Source organism: Macaca thibetana, chromosome 7, assembly GCF_024542745.1.
Source record: "Macaca thibetana thibetana isolate TM-01 chromosome 7, ASM2454274v1, whole genome shotgun sequence".
NCBI classification, from domain to species: domain Eukaryota; kingdom Metazoa; phylum Chordata; class Mammalia; order Primates; family Cercopithecidae; genus Macaca; species Macaca thibetana.
Window position 1 is genome coordinate 141,545,091 of NC_065584.1, and position 21,181 is coordinate 141,566,271.

General features: G+C 34.9%; 1 protein-coding gene across 7 annotated transcripts in view; it reads left to right on the plus strand.

The window, feature by feature from the left end:
* TCF12 (transcription factor 12) overlaps positions 1-21,181 on the plus strand; it is an 884,529-nt gene that overhangs the window by 800,644 nt on the left and 62,704 nt on the right. For 3 of the 7 annotated variants that reach the window (XM_050796818.1, XM_050796819.1, XM_050796820.1), the window contains exon 1: positions 1,839-13,599. The exons of the other annotated variants lie outside the window; for them this stretch is intronic. In XM_050796818.1, the coding sequence (XP_050652775.1) occupies positions 13,531-13,599 (69 nt within the window). In that variant the 5' untranslated portion in view covers positions 1,839-13,530. Of the gene's footprint in view, positions 1-1,838; positions 13,600-21,181 lie in introns of those variants that run through there. 7 annotated transcript variants of the gene reach the window in all.

Sequence of the window (21,181 nt, forward strand, 5' to 3'; positions counted from 1 at the left end):
TTGGCCCACAAACCAAAGTTTGCCAACCTGCACTAGATTTAAAGAAAAGGTAAATGTAGTTCCAGTGAAAAACAGACCTAACGAGTTAAAAATAAAATTAAATACTTCTTAGGCCTGTTCCTTGGTTTTATTAAGATTCACTACCTTATATTCTTTTTTTTCTTTTTTCTTTTTTCTTTTTTTTTTTTTTTTTTTCTCTGAGACAGAGTCTCGCTCTGTTACCCAGGCTGGAGTGCAGTGGCACGATCTTGGCTCACTGCATCCTCCACCTCCTGGGTTCAAGTAATTTTCCGGCCTCAGCCTCCCAAGTAGCCAGGACTACAGGTGTGCACCACCATGCCTGGCTAATTTTTGTATTTATAGTAGAGAAGGGGTTTCACTATGTTGGCCAGGCTGGTCTCGAACTCCTGACCCAGTGATCTGCCTGCCTCGGCCTCCCAAAGTATTGGGATTACAGGCATAAGCCATCACAACCGGCCTCATTATCTTGCATTCTTTAGTCCCTTAAGACCCTGGGCCAGAGTTTATTGTATTGACAGATACTTTCCAGCACTATTATTTGCCTTACTCTAAAATATTCCTAGGTAGAATAATGGTAGAGCCTCAGTTTATACAGTGGGTGCTACAGTGTCATAACTTTTCTCGGATTTAAGTGTCATGTTAGGTAATAATATGCAGGACATCAAAAGCAGTCCATGTATAGAAGTATTAATAAATGCTTATTTGAAACAATTAGATTTAAATTCAAATGGTTTGTATTTAAATAATTTGACTAATATAAACAGTCCTACTAAAATTTTTAACTTAAACTTAGATATACTTGTGCCAATCTCTATCTTTTTTCCTGTTCCAACTTTCTGATAGAACCTAAAGCTGGGCCATGTGCCCAGCATTTTGAGAGGCCAAGATGGGAGGAGTGCTTGAGAATAGAAGTTCAAGACCAGCCTAGGCAACATAGCAAGACCCTGTCTCTACAGAAAAAAAAAGAAAAAAAAAATTGATCGTGGTGGTGTGTGCCTGTGGTACTAGGTACTCAGGAGGCTAAGGTTGGAAGCATGACTTCAGCCAGTTCAGGCTATAGTGAGCTGTGATCATGCCACTACACTCCAACCTGGGTGACAGAACAAGACCCTGACCCAAAAAACTAAAATCAGAAGAACCTAAAGTTAAAGATAGTTGCTGGCACCTTGGGAATCGGTTCCAACCCAAGTATGACTGTGAAACCAGTTCTTTTGAATCATGCGACGTGTTTCTGATCTAAACATAAAAGCTTAATAGAAAAATTAAGAATATCTTCTATTCCTAGAAAATTCATTTTTTCAATGTTAATCCCTATGAAATCTAAGTAAATTTTATATGGTTCTTAAATAGTTCCCGTTTTTGCTTTTATGAGTCTAGTACTAATAATAAACAATAAATAGGCCAGGTGTAGTGGCTCACGCCAGTAATCCCAGTACTTTGGGAGGCCAAGGCAGGTGGATCACTTAAGGTCAGGAGTTCGAGATCAGCCTGACCAACATGGTGAAACCCCGTCTCTACTAAAAACACAAAAATTAGCCGGGCATGGTGGGGCATGCCTGTAATCCCAGCTACTTGGGAGGCTGAGGCGGGAGAATCACTTGAACCCAGGAGGTGGAGGTTGCAGTGAGCCGAGATAAAGATCACACCATTGCACTCTAGCCTAGGCAACAAGAGTGAAACTCCGTCTCAAAAAACAACAAAAATAATAAGTAAGAATGTCTACTTCAAGTTTTCTGACTTGAGCTTGTTAGTTTTTTAAACTGTCAAACTCATCATTATTTGAAATCATGGTTTTCAGTATCTTTTCCAGTAACACAAAAGATATTTTAAAATTTCAGAAATCAGTAACTTAAATGAGAATTAGAAAACTTCTTTGCTACTAGTATGGGCTCCATCTGGTAGACTCCCAGTGAGGAGAATATGAATCCCTTCTGTCAAAATCAGCAAATATATACTAAGTCTTTATTGTGAATGAAGAACTACTTTAGACTTTAGGGATTTAAATATGAATAAAATATGGACTCTGTCTTCAAGATTCTTTTTTTTTTTTTTTTTAAGACAGAGTCTTGCTCAGTTGCCCAGGCTGAAGTACAGTGGTGCGAGCTTGGCTCACTGCAACCTCCACCTCCCGGGTTCAAGCAGATCTCTGCCGCAGCCTCCCAAGTAGCTGGGATTGCAGGCGTCCGCCACCACACCTGGCTAATTTTTTTGTATTTTTAGTAGAGACGGGGTTTTACCATCTTGGCCAGGCTGGTCTTGAACTCCTGACCTCGTGATCCACCCACCTCAGCCTCCCAAAACGGTAGGATTACAGTCGTGAGCCACCGCACATGGCCAGAATTCTTATAGTCAAAAGATAACCTTGATCTTTGGAAAAACATCCTGTTTTTTTTTTTTTTGTTTTTTGTTTTGTTTTGTTTTGAGACAGAGTCTCACTCTGTCACCCAGGCTGGAGTGTGATGGCATAATCTTGGCTCACTGCAACCTCCACCTCCTGGGCTCAAGTGATCCTCCCACCTCAGCCTCCCAAGTAACTGGAACTACAGGCGAGTGCCACCACAACTGGCTAATTTTTGTATTTTTTGTAGAAACAGGGTTTTTCACCTTGTTGCCCAGGGAGGTCTCAAACTCCTGGACTCAAGCGATCCACTCACCTTGGCCTCCCAAAGTGCTGGGATTACATGTGTGAGCCGCTGTGCCCAGCCTGGAAAGAAAGAACTTAAAAAAATTTTTTTTTGTTTTGAAACAGGGATTCAGTCTGTGGCCCAGGCTGGAGTACAGTGGTGCCATCATAGCTCACTGTGGCCTCAAACTACTGGGCTCAAGCAGAGAGGCAATCCTCCTACCTCAATCTCCTGAGTAACTGAAACTACAGGCACATGCCACTACACTCGGCTACATTTTCTATTTTTTGTAGAGAAGAGGTTTTGCTGTGTTGCCAGGGTTGGTCTCAAACTCCTGGCCTCAAGTGATCCTCCATCTTGGCCTCCCAAAGTGCTAGGATTACAGGCGTGAGTCACTGTGTCCAGCCCAAAATGTTTTTTGTTGCATAATTGTTGTTCTCCAGACACATGATGTAGTATTTAGGAAATACTTTTTGAATTAAAGGGATAAAAATAAGGACTACAAGGCCATTATTTTATGTATCTATAATAGGAAAACATCACCTGTTAATGACTTCCTGCTCTAAGCTGTACTTTTTAACTTCTCCTCTGATTGTTCAAACCTTCAATAAGTTAACTGGCTTTCTTTGTAAAAGCAACTGAATTATTTGTCCCATTTCTCCCCTCAATTATGCAGTTAATTCCTAGTTGTCAAAATAGGAGTATTTTACCAAAACCAAAACAAAAAGCAGGAAAATTACAGGTAATTCAGCCATCAGCATTAATTCTACATTGTTTTAGGAGGACCTAATTAAAAATATAGGGCCATGGTCCTCACGTGAAAGAAAAGTATGGAAAACAACAATACAGGAATTCTTTTTCTAAAGGAAGTAAGTTATGGTGTCATTGACATAAATTTAAAACAGAGACAGTCTTATATAATATTTATCTTACTACAATTCTCTTCAAGAATTTAACCATTTGTGGTCACCTATGTTGCTATCATCTTTGTCTAAACCACCTTTACCTCTTTCTTAAATTATGGCAACAGCTTTACAACTGGTCTCCCAGTTTTATTTTGTTTTTGTTTTTATTTTTTTAACACAGGAGCATCCTTTTAAAATCTAGGTCAGGTCATATACTCCTCTGCTTAAAATCCTCCAGACGCTTCCCTTATTGTAAAACCAACATCTTTAAAATGGCTTACAAGACACCTGCCACCTCTCAGACTTCGTCTTCTACAACTCTGCCCTTCCCTCACTTCACTCTAGCCATTCTCTCCTTTTTACTGCTTCTTAAAGATGTCAAGCACACTCCTACCTCAGGGCCTTTGCATTTGCAGTTCTCTCTCATGGAACACACTTTCCCTAGTGTCCAAATGACTAGTTTTCTCTTTGATCTCATATCACTCTGTCAATGAAGATCTTTTGTGACCATCCTATATAAAAGCGCAACATACCCCTAGTACCTCCTCATTCTTTTCCTGATGTATTTTTCTCTACAGTATTTTATGCCATCTGATTTGCCCTAATTTGTTTATTCTTTATCTGTATTACCCAGGACCAACATAATGTTTTATTTTATTTTATCTATGTTGTTTATTGCACCTGCAGCACAGAGGTGCATAACAGATATTTAATAACTATTTGTTGAATAAATGAACAAAGGCAAGTGATTAGCAATACAGCCATAGCTCTTCTTTCTGGACCATGCTCAGCTGACTCAGAGAAGGTATAAGCTACATGCTAGATAATCTGAATTATCTTCAGGAGAAAGATAACTACGTAACGGTATATTTTAACTCACTATATTATAAAACATATAACATGCTTAAACTTTGTAAACACTTTTCGGGGAGGAAAAGAGAGAGCTCCAGTTTTTCATCAGAAAAATAAATGTCTTTTCAGCAGCAAAGAACACTGTAGTTATTTCTATTTACATGGACAGTGTGCCCCTTGGTTAGATTGGAATTATTAGATAAGAATTAGATTATTAGCTAGGAATTAGATTAGCGCTAGGAAGTCATGCATTTGTTTTCCGATGTGAGGTCTTAGCATTAGAAGATCGTGTTCTTATATTCATATAATCTTTATTCCCATTTTAACAACAGTAACACAGTTTGAACCTTTTTTATATAACAATCATTTCAGTCTGAAATCGCCAGTGTTACAGCAAGGAAGTGTCCTCAAGATCGCGCACCTATAAAGTTACTGTAGTGTTGCCACCCGTTTTTCACCTTTTACTCCCTTACTTTATCCTGTAAACTTTCCATCCTGCATATTCATTACAGCCATATTTGTGTGTCATAGTCCTGTTTACTGCTCTACTAAATTCTCCAGCCAAAAGGAGCAAAGAAACAAGTCATAGATGGGCACTGCATCTTTATTATAGAATAGTACAGGAGCTGCAGCCCACTTACTTAAGATGAGCTCCCATATTGACTCCTTAACTCTGTGTTGCTTGCTAAAATTATAACAAGGCCATCTCTGGAGAGGATTATATATTATTTGAAGGGCATAGCCACAAATGTTTTGTTCTCCAGGTGATGCTATATTAAACATAAAATATATGACTTGTAGATAAATTGCACATTACTGAGAAATCAAAAGAGTTACTGAGTAAATTAAACAATGACAAGGTTAGGTAAGAGTTGTTACCAATCATAGGATGTCACTGCTTTTCTTTATTTTGTTTTACTATTTTGTTCAAGATAAAGTTGATAGGGCAGGGAGCAGTGGCTCACGCTTCTAATGCCAACACTTTGGGAGGCTGAGGTGGGAGGATTGCTTGAGCCCAAGAGTTCAAGAACAGGCTGGGCAACAAAGTGAGACCTTGTGTCAATTATACTTTAAAAATAAAAATAAAAAAGAAAGACGATGGTTTTAAATGAACATATTACTAGGCAATGGAGTTATATATAACTAGTCTTTTAGATACTTCATTTGCTGGCATAAATATTATTAGAATACAAAGCTTTTGGACTCTTGTCTTAGAACTGAGAAGTTGTAATTATGTTTTCAGATTCCTTTTTTGGTTCATCCTTTCATTTCATGTGAGGCTTTAGACTTTTAATTACGCCTCTTGCAGATATGATTATAAAAATGCAATTTAAGGCTGGGCATTGTGGCCCATGCCTGTAATCTCAGCACTTTGGGAGGGTGAGGCTGGCAGATCGCTTGAAGCCAGGAGTTCAAGACCAGCCTGGCCAACGTGGCGAAACTCTGTCTCTGTTAAAAATACAAAACTTAGCAGGGTGTGGTAGCGCACACCTGTAATCCTAGCTAGTCTAGAGGCTTAGGCATGAGAATGGCTGGAGCCTGGGAGGTGGAGGTTGCAGTGAGCCAAGATTGCACCAGTGCACTCCAGACTGGGCAACAAAGCAAGACTTTGAGACACACGCACACACAGAGACGCGCACACACACACACACACACAATTTAAGATCGGTGTGGACACCTGGTATCATCTATGCCAGTGGATCACAGCTTGAATCTTGAATACAAGAAGATTCAATACACATCAGAAAAACCTAACGAATTCTGTGGATTCTGTAGTTTACTGAAATAAAGTGGTAACTAAACATTAGGTTTCTTTCACTGGAATTATTTCAGCTCAGCATGGCAATGCTTCATTTACCTTTTAATCTGAAGTTCTGAACTGCAGTTACATGGCTTTGCGTTTTCTTTTTTGTTTTTGTTCATTTGTTGTTGTTGTTGTTGTTTTTCTAGAGACAGGGTGTCTCTCTGTCACCCTCGCTAGAGTACAGTGGCACAATCATAGCTCACTGCAGGCATGAACTCCTGGGCTGAAGCAATCCTCCCACCTCAGTCTCCCAGGTAGCTGGGATTACAGGTGCACACCACCCAGCGAATTTTTTGACTTTTGTAGAGACAAGGTTCTTGCCATGTTGCCCGAGCTAGTCTCAAACTCCTGGGCTCAAGGGATCTTCCCACTTTGGCCTCCCAAAGTGGTAGGATTACAGGCATGAGCCACCATACCCTGCCTTGATTTTTCTTTTTAAGAGAGAAAAATGTTTATCATAATGGAATTAAAAAATTCTGAGAGACAAAAATCTTTCATAATAGGAATTCAGAGTTTTGGGGTGGAGTGCATAATAAAATGTTTTATTAGTGGTGAAATGGCTAGGAAGTCTTTGGCCTAGTTTAATGCCTGCATTTTACAGAAATGGAAAATTAGGCTCAGGGAGAGTCGACGACCTACTCTAAGCTCTCATGCCTCTTGAGAGGCAGAGCTGAAACCTGGATCCCTATCTCCTGACTCCCAGTTTAGTGCTCTTTCGCATTACGTGATATAACGCCACAGTGTTCTGGGACCTGAGTAGCCCATCTTATATTACATAGAATGATAGGGAGAATACTTCTGCCCTACTGCATACACATGTGCTACAGCTACATAGAGCAAGTAGCTTAACAAATTTCTTCCAAGTTTTGTATCTGTTTCCCAGCGTCTGTTTAGGGACACTTGTCATTGTTAGGAATGGTGAAGCATACCAAATACTTGTCAGACAATGCTTGTTTTGCATTGTTCTTTGTTGAAAATGTATGACTGACACCATTTCCCATCTTTTTCCCTGTTGATTTCACTCTTCTTAGATGTGTGTTCAAACTGAAGTATTTTTTGGCTTTTGTTGAGAATGGTCACCAGAATTTAGTAATAAGAAACCATTCTTAAAAGATACATCTTTTCATAAGTTCAAGATCTGTATGATTTCTTCCAGTGAATATAGCAAAAATTAGCTTTGCTTTTTTGCTTTATTATCACAGATGTGAGGCAGGATGTTTTGGTAGACTCAGTATTTATTTAGAGGTAAGAAGTATTAAAAAATTACTACCACTAGCAAGAATTTTTACTGAAACAAAAATATAGATTGGGGACCAAAAATAACTTAATGTATAAGTTACTTACAGCTTTGGATTGCAGATTCTTGAAATGGTTCTGGGCTAAGATGCAGATGTTACTTCTAGTCTTTTTAAAAATAAATTTTAAATAGAATAGAATATCTTGGTGCTGTTCCATTTCTCATAAATTGAAAGGATCTGGTGTTTTCCAGTTCAGAAGAATAGAAAATCACACAGGCCAAAAGAAGAAACAAAAAAAGGGTGGCACTTTCTTTAAGAGACAGCTAATTTGACCCAAGACATCATGTTCACAAAAATTATTTAGCTTTACAGATGATTTTAAACGATAGCTTTGTTTGCCTACAGTTTTGTTTTGTTGTTAGATTGCCTAACGAGTCAATAGTGCAAAGCCTTATGTCAGTCTTGAAACATCTTCAGAAGTGCTGGTTTCTTGAGGAATTTAAAAACCTGGGGCTCATCCTGATCGTTTTTTTTTTTTAATGTGTGCATACACACACCATTAGGCAGTCCTGTGATTATAGAGCCATCTGCAGGAAAATTGTCAAGTTGCAACATAGTTAATGATTCTCTTACTGTGTTATTTCAAGTGGTAAATGAGAAGTGACAAACTGCAATTCATGAAGGGAAGGAAAGGGAAAGGACAGCCAAGAGATGCAGGGGCAGCGGGATCCCCCCCTCTTTAATTTTTCAAAGAAAACTGCTTTGTCATTGTGAGTTTGTGATCAAAAGAAACATGCAATTTGCTTCAGATTTTACATATTCTCAGTAATTATATAGTTCTGTCTCATTTGAAGGGTTATCTAATGATTGCCTTTTAGAAGCTTTGTATGATCTGTCAGTTCTATTCATGTTGATATCGGAGGGATACTATTTATTCACCTCAGAAAGAGATTTATTTGCTTTCTTCTCCAGGAGATATGGCTGTTTTTACATATCCTCATTATAGTCATATGGTTGTCAAAAGGAAATTAATTGTTCTTTTACCTTAAAAATGCAGTTTACAGAGGTGATTGTTTCCATTGACTCTATAGGTAGGGGTTTTCTATTTTGTTAATCATTAAGCATTTCTAAAACTCATTTTAGACTTGAGATATTTGTAAAGAAACAGTCATCTGATATCCTGTATCCGAGTCAGATGCTATTTTATGAATTTTACCATGTGTCTTTACACTGTGTTGAGAAATGTATATTTATATGTGTTGATATCCAAATAAGTCGTTTACCAGTACTCAGACTAATCTTTAATATCCACCTGTTATTGGTTTGGTTAAGATTTTGGTAATCACAATTAAGGCTTAATTGGAACAGTTTTTTTCATGGAATGTCACTTGAGTAAAGATCACAAAATCAAGTCTTCGATTTTTAAGATTTTCATACAGTGGAAAGATAGTAATTAGAAGGCTTTTCACTGATAGACTGGGTATCAGCAAGATGAGAGTGATTGTTGAATTAGAAGATGCACTACTGATTTTAGATCTATAACACTATTAACTTTAAATAATATGCATTGAATTCTAGTGAATTGGTTTGAAAATGGTGTATTATTTCACTGGAGTTTTATATTCTTAATTTGTTTCTTGCAGAAGTAAATTTTCTAAAATGTGAGGATGTTAGAAAATCAGAAGAACAACTTTCTGAACATTTAGGAATGACTGTATTTACAAAGTAGCATATACTACCAGAAAAGTCTGCAATATAATGTTCAGATATAAAACCTGGAATTTTGATATCTGACTTAATTAGCAAGGCTAACTAAAACACTGCACAGTTGAAAGACAGCATTCACTCACATGTCATCTCTTTACAAGATAGAGGAGGAAGAAGAGGCATTGTGGAAAGTTCTTTTGCTCTGAATTTTGTTCACTTACAGATTCTCTCACTATTCTCTTAAATCTATCCTCACCCCTACCTCCCTTGCAGCCAATAATTTATTATTTGCTGAGTTCATCCTTTAGGAAAATATAGAGTTCATTCGTGGAGTTATTCATGTGTCAGGTTTTAAGATTGACTTCATTTATTACTCTGAAAGTCTATTTTCCAAGATTTGATTCACTTAGAAATAATGTTGAAACTTTTCATGAGGAATCTTATGAGTGGGTTTTAGGTTTACTTTTCCAGTCAGATCTTCTGGCTTTTGGGACAGTGGAATGTTGCCTGTTTGTTTTAGAAGAATATACAGTAAGATTAACCACTAACTGGCCTATGTTAACTAATTCAAGATACATAATTCACTTCCATTAAAAATTTTCTTTCAAAAACTATTTAGAATTTTATGTTACCTTTGGAAACATTCTTGCTTAAGGATCATTTAAAAATAGCTATAACTGTTATAGTGATCCAAATATAAGGATAAAAATGAGCTAATAAAGTAGATAAAAATACTACAGGGATAACTCTAAGAAATTTTATATAGTTCTCCAAGGAAGATCTGCTTCCCAATCAACAGAAATGTAAGATGGAAGAGGGAAATTTTGCATGGGAGCCTGGAATTTAAACTGAAGTTTCCAGAGAGCTCTTACTTGGTGGACTTTTTGAAAACATCTTTTCCTAAATCATCAGTAAAGAATTAACTTCTTTAGGCAAAGCACATTATGGTTGTTTCTTGCCTAGTTTAGTTCTGTGCTTAATGACTGCTGGAATAGCAACAAACATAACATCCTGATAACATTTGGGAGGAAAAGGCATATTTGAAAATTGGTGAAATGCAATAATCTTTAAACCAGGAATCATCAGTTTGTTAATAAAAGATGTATGGTTCCAAGTTATGTGTTTTTTCAGGGTCCTCTGGCATTTTCATTAATCATTTTGCTAGTGTGTACAATGATTCCTATCTTGTGTAAAACTTGATTTTTTATATTTTTGAACTAGGTGACATGAATATTGAGTCAGATCACATAATCTTAGAGTAACACATAAGTGATTATGTAGAGTTGTAGGTGGAAACAATTCTGGATAAAAAGTGCATGACAATTCAGAGCTCCTGTGCAGACTGCACGCCTGTCTGAAATCAGGTTTAAAAATTGGCCCTGTCTCCAGCTGACTCGTTTTGTCAGACTGAGTCACAGGATTAACCCTTGACATGTTCCTTTAAAAAAAAAAAAGCAAAGATTAAACAACTGCATTGACTAAAACAGCACTTGATCCATCTATATGCATTTTTTTTCCTGTAATATGATTCTCCTTAGGACAAGAAATTGTGCTACAGCTGTTGCATAGATTAAATTAATTTTTTAAAAAATTGGGAGCAGAGAAAAAAAGATTTTATTGTACAAGATAATTTATAATGGCAATCAAGCAATGACCATCTACATCAAACAGTTTTAGTTTTTTGGGGGGTAAGACAGGCTTCAAGAAAAATGCTGTTTTGGAGCAACAAACTTAAAAGACTTTTCCATAGCATACAAGTAGAATATAGGGGCATTTTATGTAGATTCCACCAGTTTTGTTGATGATTTACTGTTTTTGAAGAATGAGCTTTTAGTATCATATAATTATAGATACAGGCATAGAGTTTTGATTTGGTTTTTAGTTTTTATATCTATCATCAATTTAGGCAGTAGCGTATACCAAGTGACTGTGGTGTGTATTGGCAGGGGAGGTCTTACCTACACATGTACGAGTTTTATATTTATGTTTTTTAGGGGAATAATGAAAAGTAGAAGCAAAAGCTTTTAATTAGTTACTCAACTCTCTTTAGAAACTATGTTTCACATTCAGGTTTCATGTTTAACACTAAATCTTACCTAGGTGTTTAATAAATAAGTGCATTTTTTTTTCATTAAGGAAATTTGATTATACTGTTTGGCTTTTACCATGAATTTCTTTTTTATCTGAATATATGTTTATTCTCTTCAGATTATCATATAATTGCCTCTAAAATAAAGAACTGGTGTTAAAATATTAAAATTTTCATTGTGCTTTAATAACCAAGGTTGCTTAGTTGGGTTTACATTATGATGTTTGTTTTATCAGACAACATAGTAAGTACCCTCTCTGTTTTCTGCCAGGCGTCAGAGAAATGGGCTTAACTGTCATAATAGGTGGATGTTTTTTAACCAATATAAAAAAGTTTTCTCAGATTGAAGCGATGATTATAAAAATGTTGAAGTATTGTCAGTTTTTTGTGGCTCTCTTCTCCCTGTTCCTCCTCAATTTCTATTGAAAAGTAAGTGTTTTTAATAATTAATAAGGAAAATTTTATTGATTAGGTTTTGATTTTCCTTTTTTTGTTTGTTTTTTATTTTTTGTTTTTTGTTTTTAGAGTAGCCGATCTGTCAGTATAGAAAGACTGTGTATGGAAGACTAAAATTTACTTGAATGGTTTTAAGGCATGCTATTGTTAATTGTAAATCAAAGCTTTTTACACAGTTCTGCAAGGATTGAAATGGGTCTTTGTGGTCTCTCAGGAGGGAGGAAGTTACAAACCACTCCGTAGACTGGCATTTTAATAGTCTGCTGTACAGCGATGTTCTTTTGCAGCTGCTGCTTAGCCTTTTCTATATCTGGAGAGTGTGGGGAGGTTTTATTGTTGTTCCAATACTATCAGCTTTTAAAATATTGTGAAGTTAGTTGGCCTTATTGTCTGATTTAGTTTTGTTACTATAATTTGATCAATGTGTTAATAAAAATGAGGTTGGGGAGATAGTGGGTCCCTTGTAGTGTATATTCCTAGAATATTTCATAGAGGATTTGTGCTTCATGAAAGGTACCTTTAAAAAAAGTGATGTGCCCCTTTTGCAGCTTGTGAGCTCTCCTCTGATTAATACAATCCCGTTAGAACCTACAAGGCACAGAGAGAAGGATAGTACAAAGAGGTTTTGATGAAGGGAAATGAGACAAAAAGGGAAAGTTGCTATTCTGTTTTCCAGGTTATAATTACAGCAAAAGATTGATTGGAAAACATTTAAATAGCAAGACGTGTCTGTGTGAGAGACGTATGTTTTTGTAGACAACTTTCAAAACCTTTTGACTTCGAAGTATGAGTTAGAAATGTCTGTAAGACATTTATTCCCACACTTATTATTTTTCCTGTCTGAGAAATGTGAGTATTAACATAAAAATATGAATATACAAAGTATTAAGAACAATAACAAACAGAGGAAAGACTTATAGGAAACTGTTCAGTTTATTCTTTCATACTTTATATGAAAGATGTGTGGATTTTTTTTTAAGAGCAATCCTATTGCAAGATCTTATGAACTTTTAATTGGTGTTTATGAAGAATTCAAGGAGGTTTATAACAAAATCTGTATTATTAAATGTTTCTGTTTTAGAAACAGGTAATTTATTTTCAAGATAATCTATCTGATTTTTGGACTACGCTTTTTAATAAAATGTGTTCTTTTCAATTTTCTTCAACATAATTTTTGTAACTTAAAGTATGGTTTGTTATAGCTAGTTAAGAGGTATTTGCATGATGGTCCGCTTTCTCCAGGAAGTGATTTTATACAAGATTAACTGTCTAGATCCTTCTTGTTACACATGATTCAGTGTTTCCAATTCCTGATTACTTGATCATGTGTTTATCAAAGTTGAAGCAACTTTAGACCATGCCAGATGGTAAGGCTGGAGGTGTAGCAAGCTAGGTTTCTCTGCCACAAGTGCTCTAATTTAATTAAAACTAAAAACAGATTAGCAGAAAATCTGTCAGTTTGCCTGCCTTTGTGTGTGTATATATGTATATATGAGACAAATCTAATAATTTCTTGGGTTATTTTTATTCAGGACATATCTGTCTATTTAGCACTTACAAGTGACTTGTATTTTTTTAATACCTCAAATTTTGTCTTCTTGGTATCCTCCACCAATGCAAGGACTTGAAAGAAATTGAAAGAGGTTACTTACAGCATAAACCCTCCCTCTGTGCTCTGTGAGTTGGTTCAGTCCTATTTTGCATAAGTTCCTTTTGAGTAGATCCATGTGTGGATGCATAGTACTGAAGACTTACTCCCTTTGCCTGTTTGGATATATGTCTTGGAGAGAAGCTGTGTGCATTAGCTACAAATAGTAACGTTTTCAAAATCAACATGTATTGTGCTTATCCTGTCCCTGGAATGGGCAGCAATTCTTTGATGTATTACTACAATGGGAAAACGGTAAGCCTTTTTCTTTGTTCATATAGCTTCTAATTCACTTGTTTAATGGAAAGCAGTATATATTAATCGCTTTTTATTAAAATCTGTGAGATTTTGTTTTATCTTTTTCTGCAATATATTAGATTGTATATTTCCTTTTTTTTTTTTTTTTTTTTTTTTTTTTTTTTTGAGATGGAGTCTTGCACTGTCACCCAGGATGGAGTGCATTGGCATGATCTCAGCTCACTGCAACCTTCCCCTCCCGGGTTCAAGCGGTTCTCCTGCCTCAGCCTCCCGAGTAGCTGGAATTACAGGCACCAACCACCATGCCTGGCTAATTTTTGTATTTTTAGTAGAGACACGGTTTTACCATGTTGTCCAGGCTGGTTTCGAACTCCTGACCTTAGGTGATCCACCCGCCTCGGCCTCCCAAAGTGCTGGAATTACAGGCGTGAGCCACCGCGCCCAGCCTAGATCGTAGATTTCTTTAGAAGTAGTGTCAGTAAAGTCCTGTCTGCTACATAGCTACCCGATAATTGTTGGCTTTCGTTTTATTTTTAAGATAGTGTAGAAAATAAACTTGAATTTCTGAGTTATTATTAGCCTGATATTTACTAGCAATGAGCTTGAAAGTACATTTGTTTTTATGTTTTCGTATCTTGTAAACAAATCCTTATGTAAAATGTGTATATACACACATATGTATTGAGAATTATTTGATGCTTTGTAGATGGAAGGAAAAGATGAAAGTCATCTAGGAGATTCATAAAAATAACAAGTATGAAGCTCTGGTAATGATTAGGGAAGCAGTCAGCTAGTAAGGGCCATATTTCCTGTTTAGAGTTTCAAGTCCAGAGCCTGACTTTTCTGGGATACCATCTGTTTCCAATCAAACTAGAATTTTGACCTTGTGTGGATTCATGAAATAAATCACTATTTTTTAAAAGAATGCATTTATACATTTTCCAAAGAATGCACTGTACTTCTGGTTGATTTATAGCAAGCACATGACTAGGTGTTTTAAAATAATACTTTTTTTTGCTAAACAAGAGTTCTATTCTTTAAATTAATTACCTAGTGTTAATAATTTACTGTGTTTCTACAAAAAAATCTATAAGCCAGAGGATTTTATATATTCTAAAAAAAAGAGTAAACTCTGAAAGTTTCAATAGGAGCTATCTTGGTAAGATACTTGATAAATATTACTAAAAGGTACACTAATGAATAACAGTGTTAGTTTATGTCAGAAACTCAGTGTTTTCCTTCTAAATCTTTCAAAAATAATTTTACCCTCAGATGTCTAATGAAAAAATGCATATATGGGCTTAGTGAAAGGGGAGGGGGGAGCATTTTTAATGTTGATGTTTTAAGTTATAGAGATTATTCAATTACATTTTACTAAAATAGGCTTAAAATTAGATATGGTTGTCTCTTCCCTTTTTATCACTTGGAAATGTTTTAAAGTAGCCTATGGCTACAACTAGGGTACGAAGAACTAATAAAAGCACTTTTTCATTTGCTGACTGCTTTAGTAAGGGCTCTCTGGACTGGGCCAGTGTTTGGTTGTGAACTTTTGGGTAAGCTTTCAAAAAAGATGAGAAGCAAGTCAAAACATCTTTAAACTTAATAAAAAGTATATGTTCAAGCTGCCCATATAAGAAGAGCTTTGGATAATGTAAGAAGTAGATTTAGATGGATGAGTGAATTATTTAATCTCTATGTAATTTTCTTGCCAGCTGTCTTTCAAATGTGAAAATAATTTTCTTTTGTGTCTGATTTTAAGTAAAACAGTCTGAAGATGGTATGTGGGTATGTGTGTGGGGGGAGATGTGCGCGCGCGCGTGCACGTGTATAAGTTCAGTAAAATTAATTATATAGAACCCTGAAACTTCAAGACTAACTCAAAGTGAGTTTAGATTTTATTCTTTCGAAAGCATAGGTTATGGTATTACATTTCTCTTTGTTCTACATTGGGAGTGGGGTGGGGAGAGCTTTGATAGTGGTATTTCCAGGCTTATGGTAGGTGGCATAGCTGGTATGGTAGAGAAGTGTAGCCTGGAAAAATTGATAGTCTGTGCCTAATACAGGTCAAAGGTGACTTTCATGTTCTGGAAAAATACATAAATAAAGAGATGATATATTGACTTAGTTCTCCAAATCATAAGACCCTAGACTTGTATGTATTTTATTTTTACCCACCTCTAGTTTTTAAAATTATTCTTTAGTAATTATTAGAAATCATTAGCAACATTATTATTTTGTGATGACTTCAGTTTTCTTCAATAAGAAAATCATGGTATATAATTACATTGTCTCAAGATTATATAAATGTATTATTTTAGTGTCTGTTGGGAAATACCTACTTGTCAATGCCTTAAAGTAAAACCTAGCACTTTCATTAACATTTCTAGACTCTAAGTGAAATATACGTCTTCACTTAAGTTATAGAATTTTAATATACTTCTTGTGGTGAACAGGTTAAATTTAAACTCTTTAATCTCATTTTATAGATTTTTTAAATGATAGAACAAAATAGTATTTTGAAATGCTAATAATAAGTTCACATTGTTTCATTTTTAACATCCCATTTCAGGTTTTATGAGAGAGTGACAAACCCTAAGTGGCCTGCTCTTAAACAGAAAGCTTTCTTTCACTTTTTTCCAGTTTTTTTTCTTTTTTTGTTTTTTAGTTGAAGACCAAAGAGCTTTTTGATATCTTGCTACCTAAAATTGTATGGCCATTATTGTATTGTTAGATATGTAACAGACTTGGGTATATAGGTGTAGAAAAGAAAAGCCAAAAATGTTAATGCAATTTTTCCTACTGCTTAAAAAGAGAAGGGGTTAATGTTTTGTATTATATGTAATTTTTGTGTAGCTATATTCTGTATCATGTTATAAGGTATTAATATGGGTTTATAGTAAGTATGAAAATTAAAACTATTTTGCACCTTATACTGTTTTGAAATATAAAAAATAGGAGAGAATAGTGGGTTTCTGAGATTCCTTCTTTATAAAGAACTCTGCCTGCAATTCAGTTTTCTCGCTGATTTGAATAAATTTTGTCCTTTACACAGAAAGTTAGAAAAGTCTTAAGAGCAAAGGAAGGAAAAGTTTTGGGGGAGAAAAGGACTCTCATGTTTTTTTTACCTTTAAGATTTTGGAGTGCCTTCCTCCATTTTTCTGACCAGCCTCCATTTTTCTTGGTTTTAGACTAAAAGATTCTATAGAGTATTCCAGGTATAAAAATTGCCACACGAACAGACATGATGGCCTTTTCATTGTATGAGGAAATTATTTTAATCTTCTGAGAAACAACACAGAAATCCAAGTTTTAAAATTCATGCTAGACACACATTTTGAATATTAAGCTTCTTTGAATGGAATCTGGGAAAAAACAGAAAGAAACTAACGTGATTGTAAGGGCTCTTCTGTGCCAGGAACTGTGCTCGGAACTTTATCTGATTTAATTTTCACAACCACTGTCATTTAGCTGTAACTAGCTCATTTTATAAATAAGGAAAATGAGGTTCAGCCTCACCTAGTTTGTAAGTACTGAGATCAGAATTTGAACCCAGGTCAATCCCCCAGAAGCACATTTTCTCCTTTATCCAAGGACATGTAAATTATTCTCTATAGCAAAGGGTCAAACTGAATTTATCCTAACTACCCATTTACATTAAAATACACTACATTGGATCCAATGTGTATTTGGATATGTAAAAATACATATGTATACTACATTGCAAAGAAAATGTAACCGGTAAAAACACTAAGCCACTCTTACAAATCTTTTGCATGTGTGGTCAGAGTAACAATTTCATGAATACTAATTGATGTGGTTAGTCAAGCAGATTTTTATCAACTTTTGTTTAAGAATTTAAAATTAAAACTTTCATATATGTTTTAGCAAGTCTCCTCTTCTAGTAGAATTAATCATACTGAAAATTGGTTTAGCCATGGTTTTGGCACCTGCCTACCAATGAATTTTTTTTTTTTTTTTTTTTTGTAAGAATTAGAGTAGCAAGTAAGTAAGATTACATTGTAAATACTTATAAGACTTATTTTTAAAATAAACACTTTCAGTTAATAAAAGAACAAAAACTAATGTGACTGTATACAGCTGTGTTCGTGTTCCGTTGGGATATTTATTACTCGTTAACATGAGAGAAGAATATACAATTAAATTAATTTAAATTTCCAGACTGTCCATGGGCCCAAAAGAGTTAAATCTAACATTTTTTATAATAGGGAAAACATGAAGTCATTTTTTAACTCTCTTAATATAGAATGCTGAAGACATTGAATGACAAGGACTTCAGCATAAACCTACTACGCATTTTTCCCCTTTACCAAAAATATCTGAGACTATAGTGTGTGAGCTCAAGAAAGTTTTCTCTTCTTGATTCAAGTGAATACAAATACTAGTGAGTTAAAACTAGCTCCTGCTACAGTTTTACATACTAGAGGGTATGTTGTCACTGGTCAACTTTATGAATGTTTTTGAGAGAAATTTATGTTTCTTTCTACTTGTATATCAAAGGGGATCAGGTGTAATATTGTTGAATCTCAATTTTTTTAAGTAGGTAGGTAATGTGTGTCAGTCATTAATTTGTTCAGTATATTATCCTAGCAAACAAGTTTCAAACCCTGTCCCTTAGAACCATAATTCAAGAAAAACATTGAGATTATTAGAAAAATGATAGCACTTATCGTAGAAAATCAGTAATATGCCCGGTAATGTTAATTTAAGATTAATTAAAATGTGCTTGATTTACCTAGAAAACCAGTGATATGCCCAGTAATATTAATTTAAGATTAATGTAAATGTGCTTAGAAGGAATTTTTCTCACAGTTGAAAACCAGTAATATTCAACTGTGTTTGTTACACAGTAAGAGCAGCAGTTGATTTTAAAATGCTTTGTACTGAAAACTAGAATTCATTTTTTTTACTGTTGTTAGAAAAGAAATTTCATTTTATTTTCCCTGGAAAATAAACATGTCTCTGGAAATTTTTGGAAAGAGATATTGGTCCTTTTACTTAGGAAACTGTTGAAAATATAAACACATATTTATCCCTTTTGCAGAATTTCAAGTTGCATTTTTAACAGGCTAATTAGATAAAAAGAATCTTCTGTAGAGATGGCTTGTATGTGCCTGAGTCAGTCTTTGTACTTCAGACGTTTTGCTTTATAATACCTGTGGTTTCAGTTCTTGTGGTATTTTTACTGGAACTATCTAAATATTTTCCCCCTCAGGCTTGAAATTACCATTAAAAACTGTAGTAGCAGATTGGATTTTATGGCAGAATTCGCCATTTTATGTAATATGAAAATACTGAAAGCATTGAGATATTTATCAAATCTGTCATTTGTTGAAATATTCTTAGATATTAGGGAATTATTAAATTAGACTCATCTTAATATTTAGATTTTTAGGTTATTTTCTTTGGGATTGCATTGTTTAAATTTTGATTACAGAAGGAACAAGGAAAGTGAGAAGGCGTAAGTTTCAGAAATTTTTAAATGTTACCATTTAGGTTACTGATATATGCTTTTCTTTTTCTTTTTTCTCTCTCTTTTTTTTTTTTTTTTTTTTTTTTTTTTTTTAAATAAGAGGGAGTCTCGCTTTGTCTCCCAGACTGGAGTGCAGTGGCAGTGGCGCGATCTCGGCTCACTGCAAGCTCCGCCTCTCGGGTTCACGCCATTCTCCTGCCTCAGCCTCCCGAGTAACTGGTACTACAGGTGTCCGCCACCACGACTGGCTAATTTTTTATTATTATTATCTTTAGTAGAGATGGGGTTTCACCGTGTTATCCAGAATGGTCTCGATCTCCTGACCTCATGATCCACCCTCCTTGGCCTCCCAAAGTGCTGGGATTACAGGCGTGAGCCACCACGCCCAGCCAAGGATATATACTTTTTATCTGAGAATATATATAAGATTGGTATTGATACAAAATAACAGATCAGAATGATCTGAAAATGATCAGAAAAATATATAGGAAATGGTTTTTAGGAAATGTCTTTAATTTTCTGATATCTTCCTAGAACTCTTATACAAATGGGTATAGTTATTAAAGCAAAATTTTATTTATTCTTCTTAAAACAGCCTCTTTTTACTAAATTTCAATCCCACAAAATTGAGAAAGAGAAGTTGGTTGTATATATTGCTACGTGTGGAACTTGCGGAGATTAATCAATTTAAATTAAATTAATAATTTAAACACTAAAAATCTTAAAATTACCTAGTTTTTTTAGTGCTGACTCTTAAATGTACATATTCTTAAAATTATAGGCCTAGAGTCTTAATTACAGTTTTTTAATATAGGGTTTGGCCTAGGTTGGGATATTCTTTTATTAATATTTCATTGACCTAGACCTTTTTTTTTTTTTTTTCAGGTTTTAGGTACTTAGCTAGATCTAGTAAAGTTTTTATTGTTTAATACTAAATGTAATTATATAAGATACCGGATAAAGTGGATGTTCCTGAATATAATATCATATTTTCATTTTAAAATTATTATGGCAGGGCAAGTTAGCCAAATAGTTTTGTTATGTTTTGTTATTTTGGTAAATTGATGTAAATTATGCTGAGTATAATTTCTGTTATTAGCACAGACCTTTCACATATTTGAGGCCCACATTAGCATGTGTTAAAGTGTTTAATGATACTGAACATATTGGAACTTAAAGAGAACAGCTATTCAAACCATCTTGACAGAAGATCTAATAGAAGCCCAAACATAATGAAATCTTGGTAATTAGTTCTGTGTCAGACCGTGTTCAGAAAAGTAGATAGCCTTCTCCATACTTCTTTATTCCAAATTAGGTGAAGGTGTTCTCAAAATGTTTCAGAATGTAGGCTGACTTTGGTTTTCATAGGCCTTGGAGTTTTTAAGAATTCTAGAATATATTTCAAAATAATTTATACAATCTTAAACTGCTGGATAAGAAGGATCTAAATCTGTCTTGCTCAGTATAGTAACCAGTAGCCACAAATGGTATTTAAATTAAATAAAATAAAATTTAAAATTAAGTTTCTCAACTGCACTGTCCACATTTCAAGTGTTCAATAGTCATGTGACTAATAGCTACTGTATTGTACAGCATAGATACAGAACATTTCCATCATCACAGAAATCTGTTGGACAATACTCATGTAAAGCATTCTTCTCATTTTCTCTGGAAGGGTATCTCAATTAGGATATATAACTATTCTCACATACTAAAGAAAATTCCTGTCTCTTCATCACTTGGAAAATGCCACCACATAGGCTGTGGATCTATTTTTTGAAGTATGGATAATCACATCTTGCTTTAACTCTGTCTTATCACTGAATGTGACTAGATAAAAAGAACTATCTTCTTTAGCAAAACCTCTGCGTCTTTGCATTTTTTCTCAGTAACAGAAAGTCATTATGCCTCCCTGCCTCACAGGAATGTTTCCAGTATTAATTATAGGAAAGATGTATAGAAATCGGGAGCACAGTACACAGCTCCAGCCTCTAGAGTTGAACAGAGTATATGCCCTGAATTTGGGGTTATCCATATGACTAAACTGAATCATCTGAGCAGGAAAAAAGAGATCTGTCTTTGCCAGTT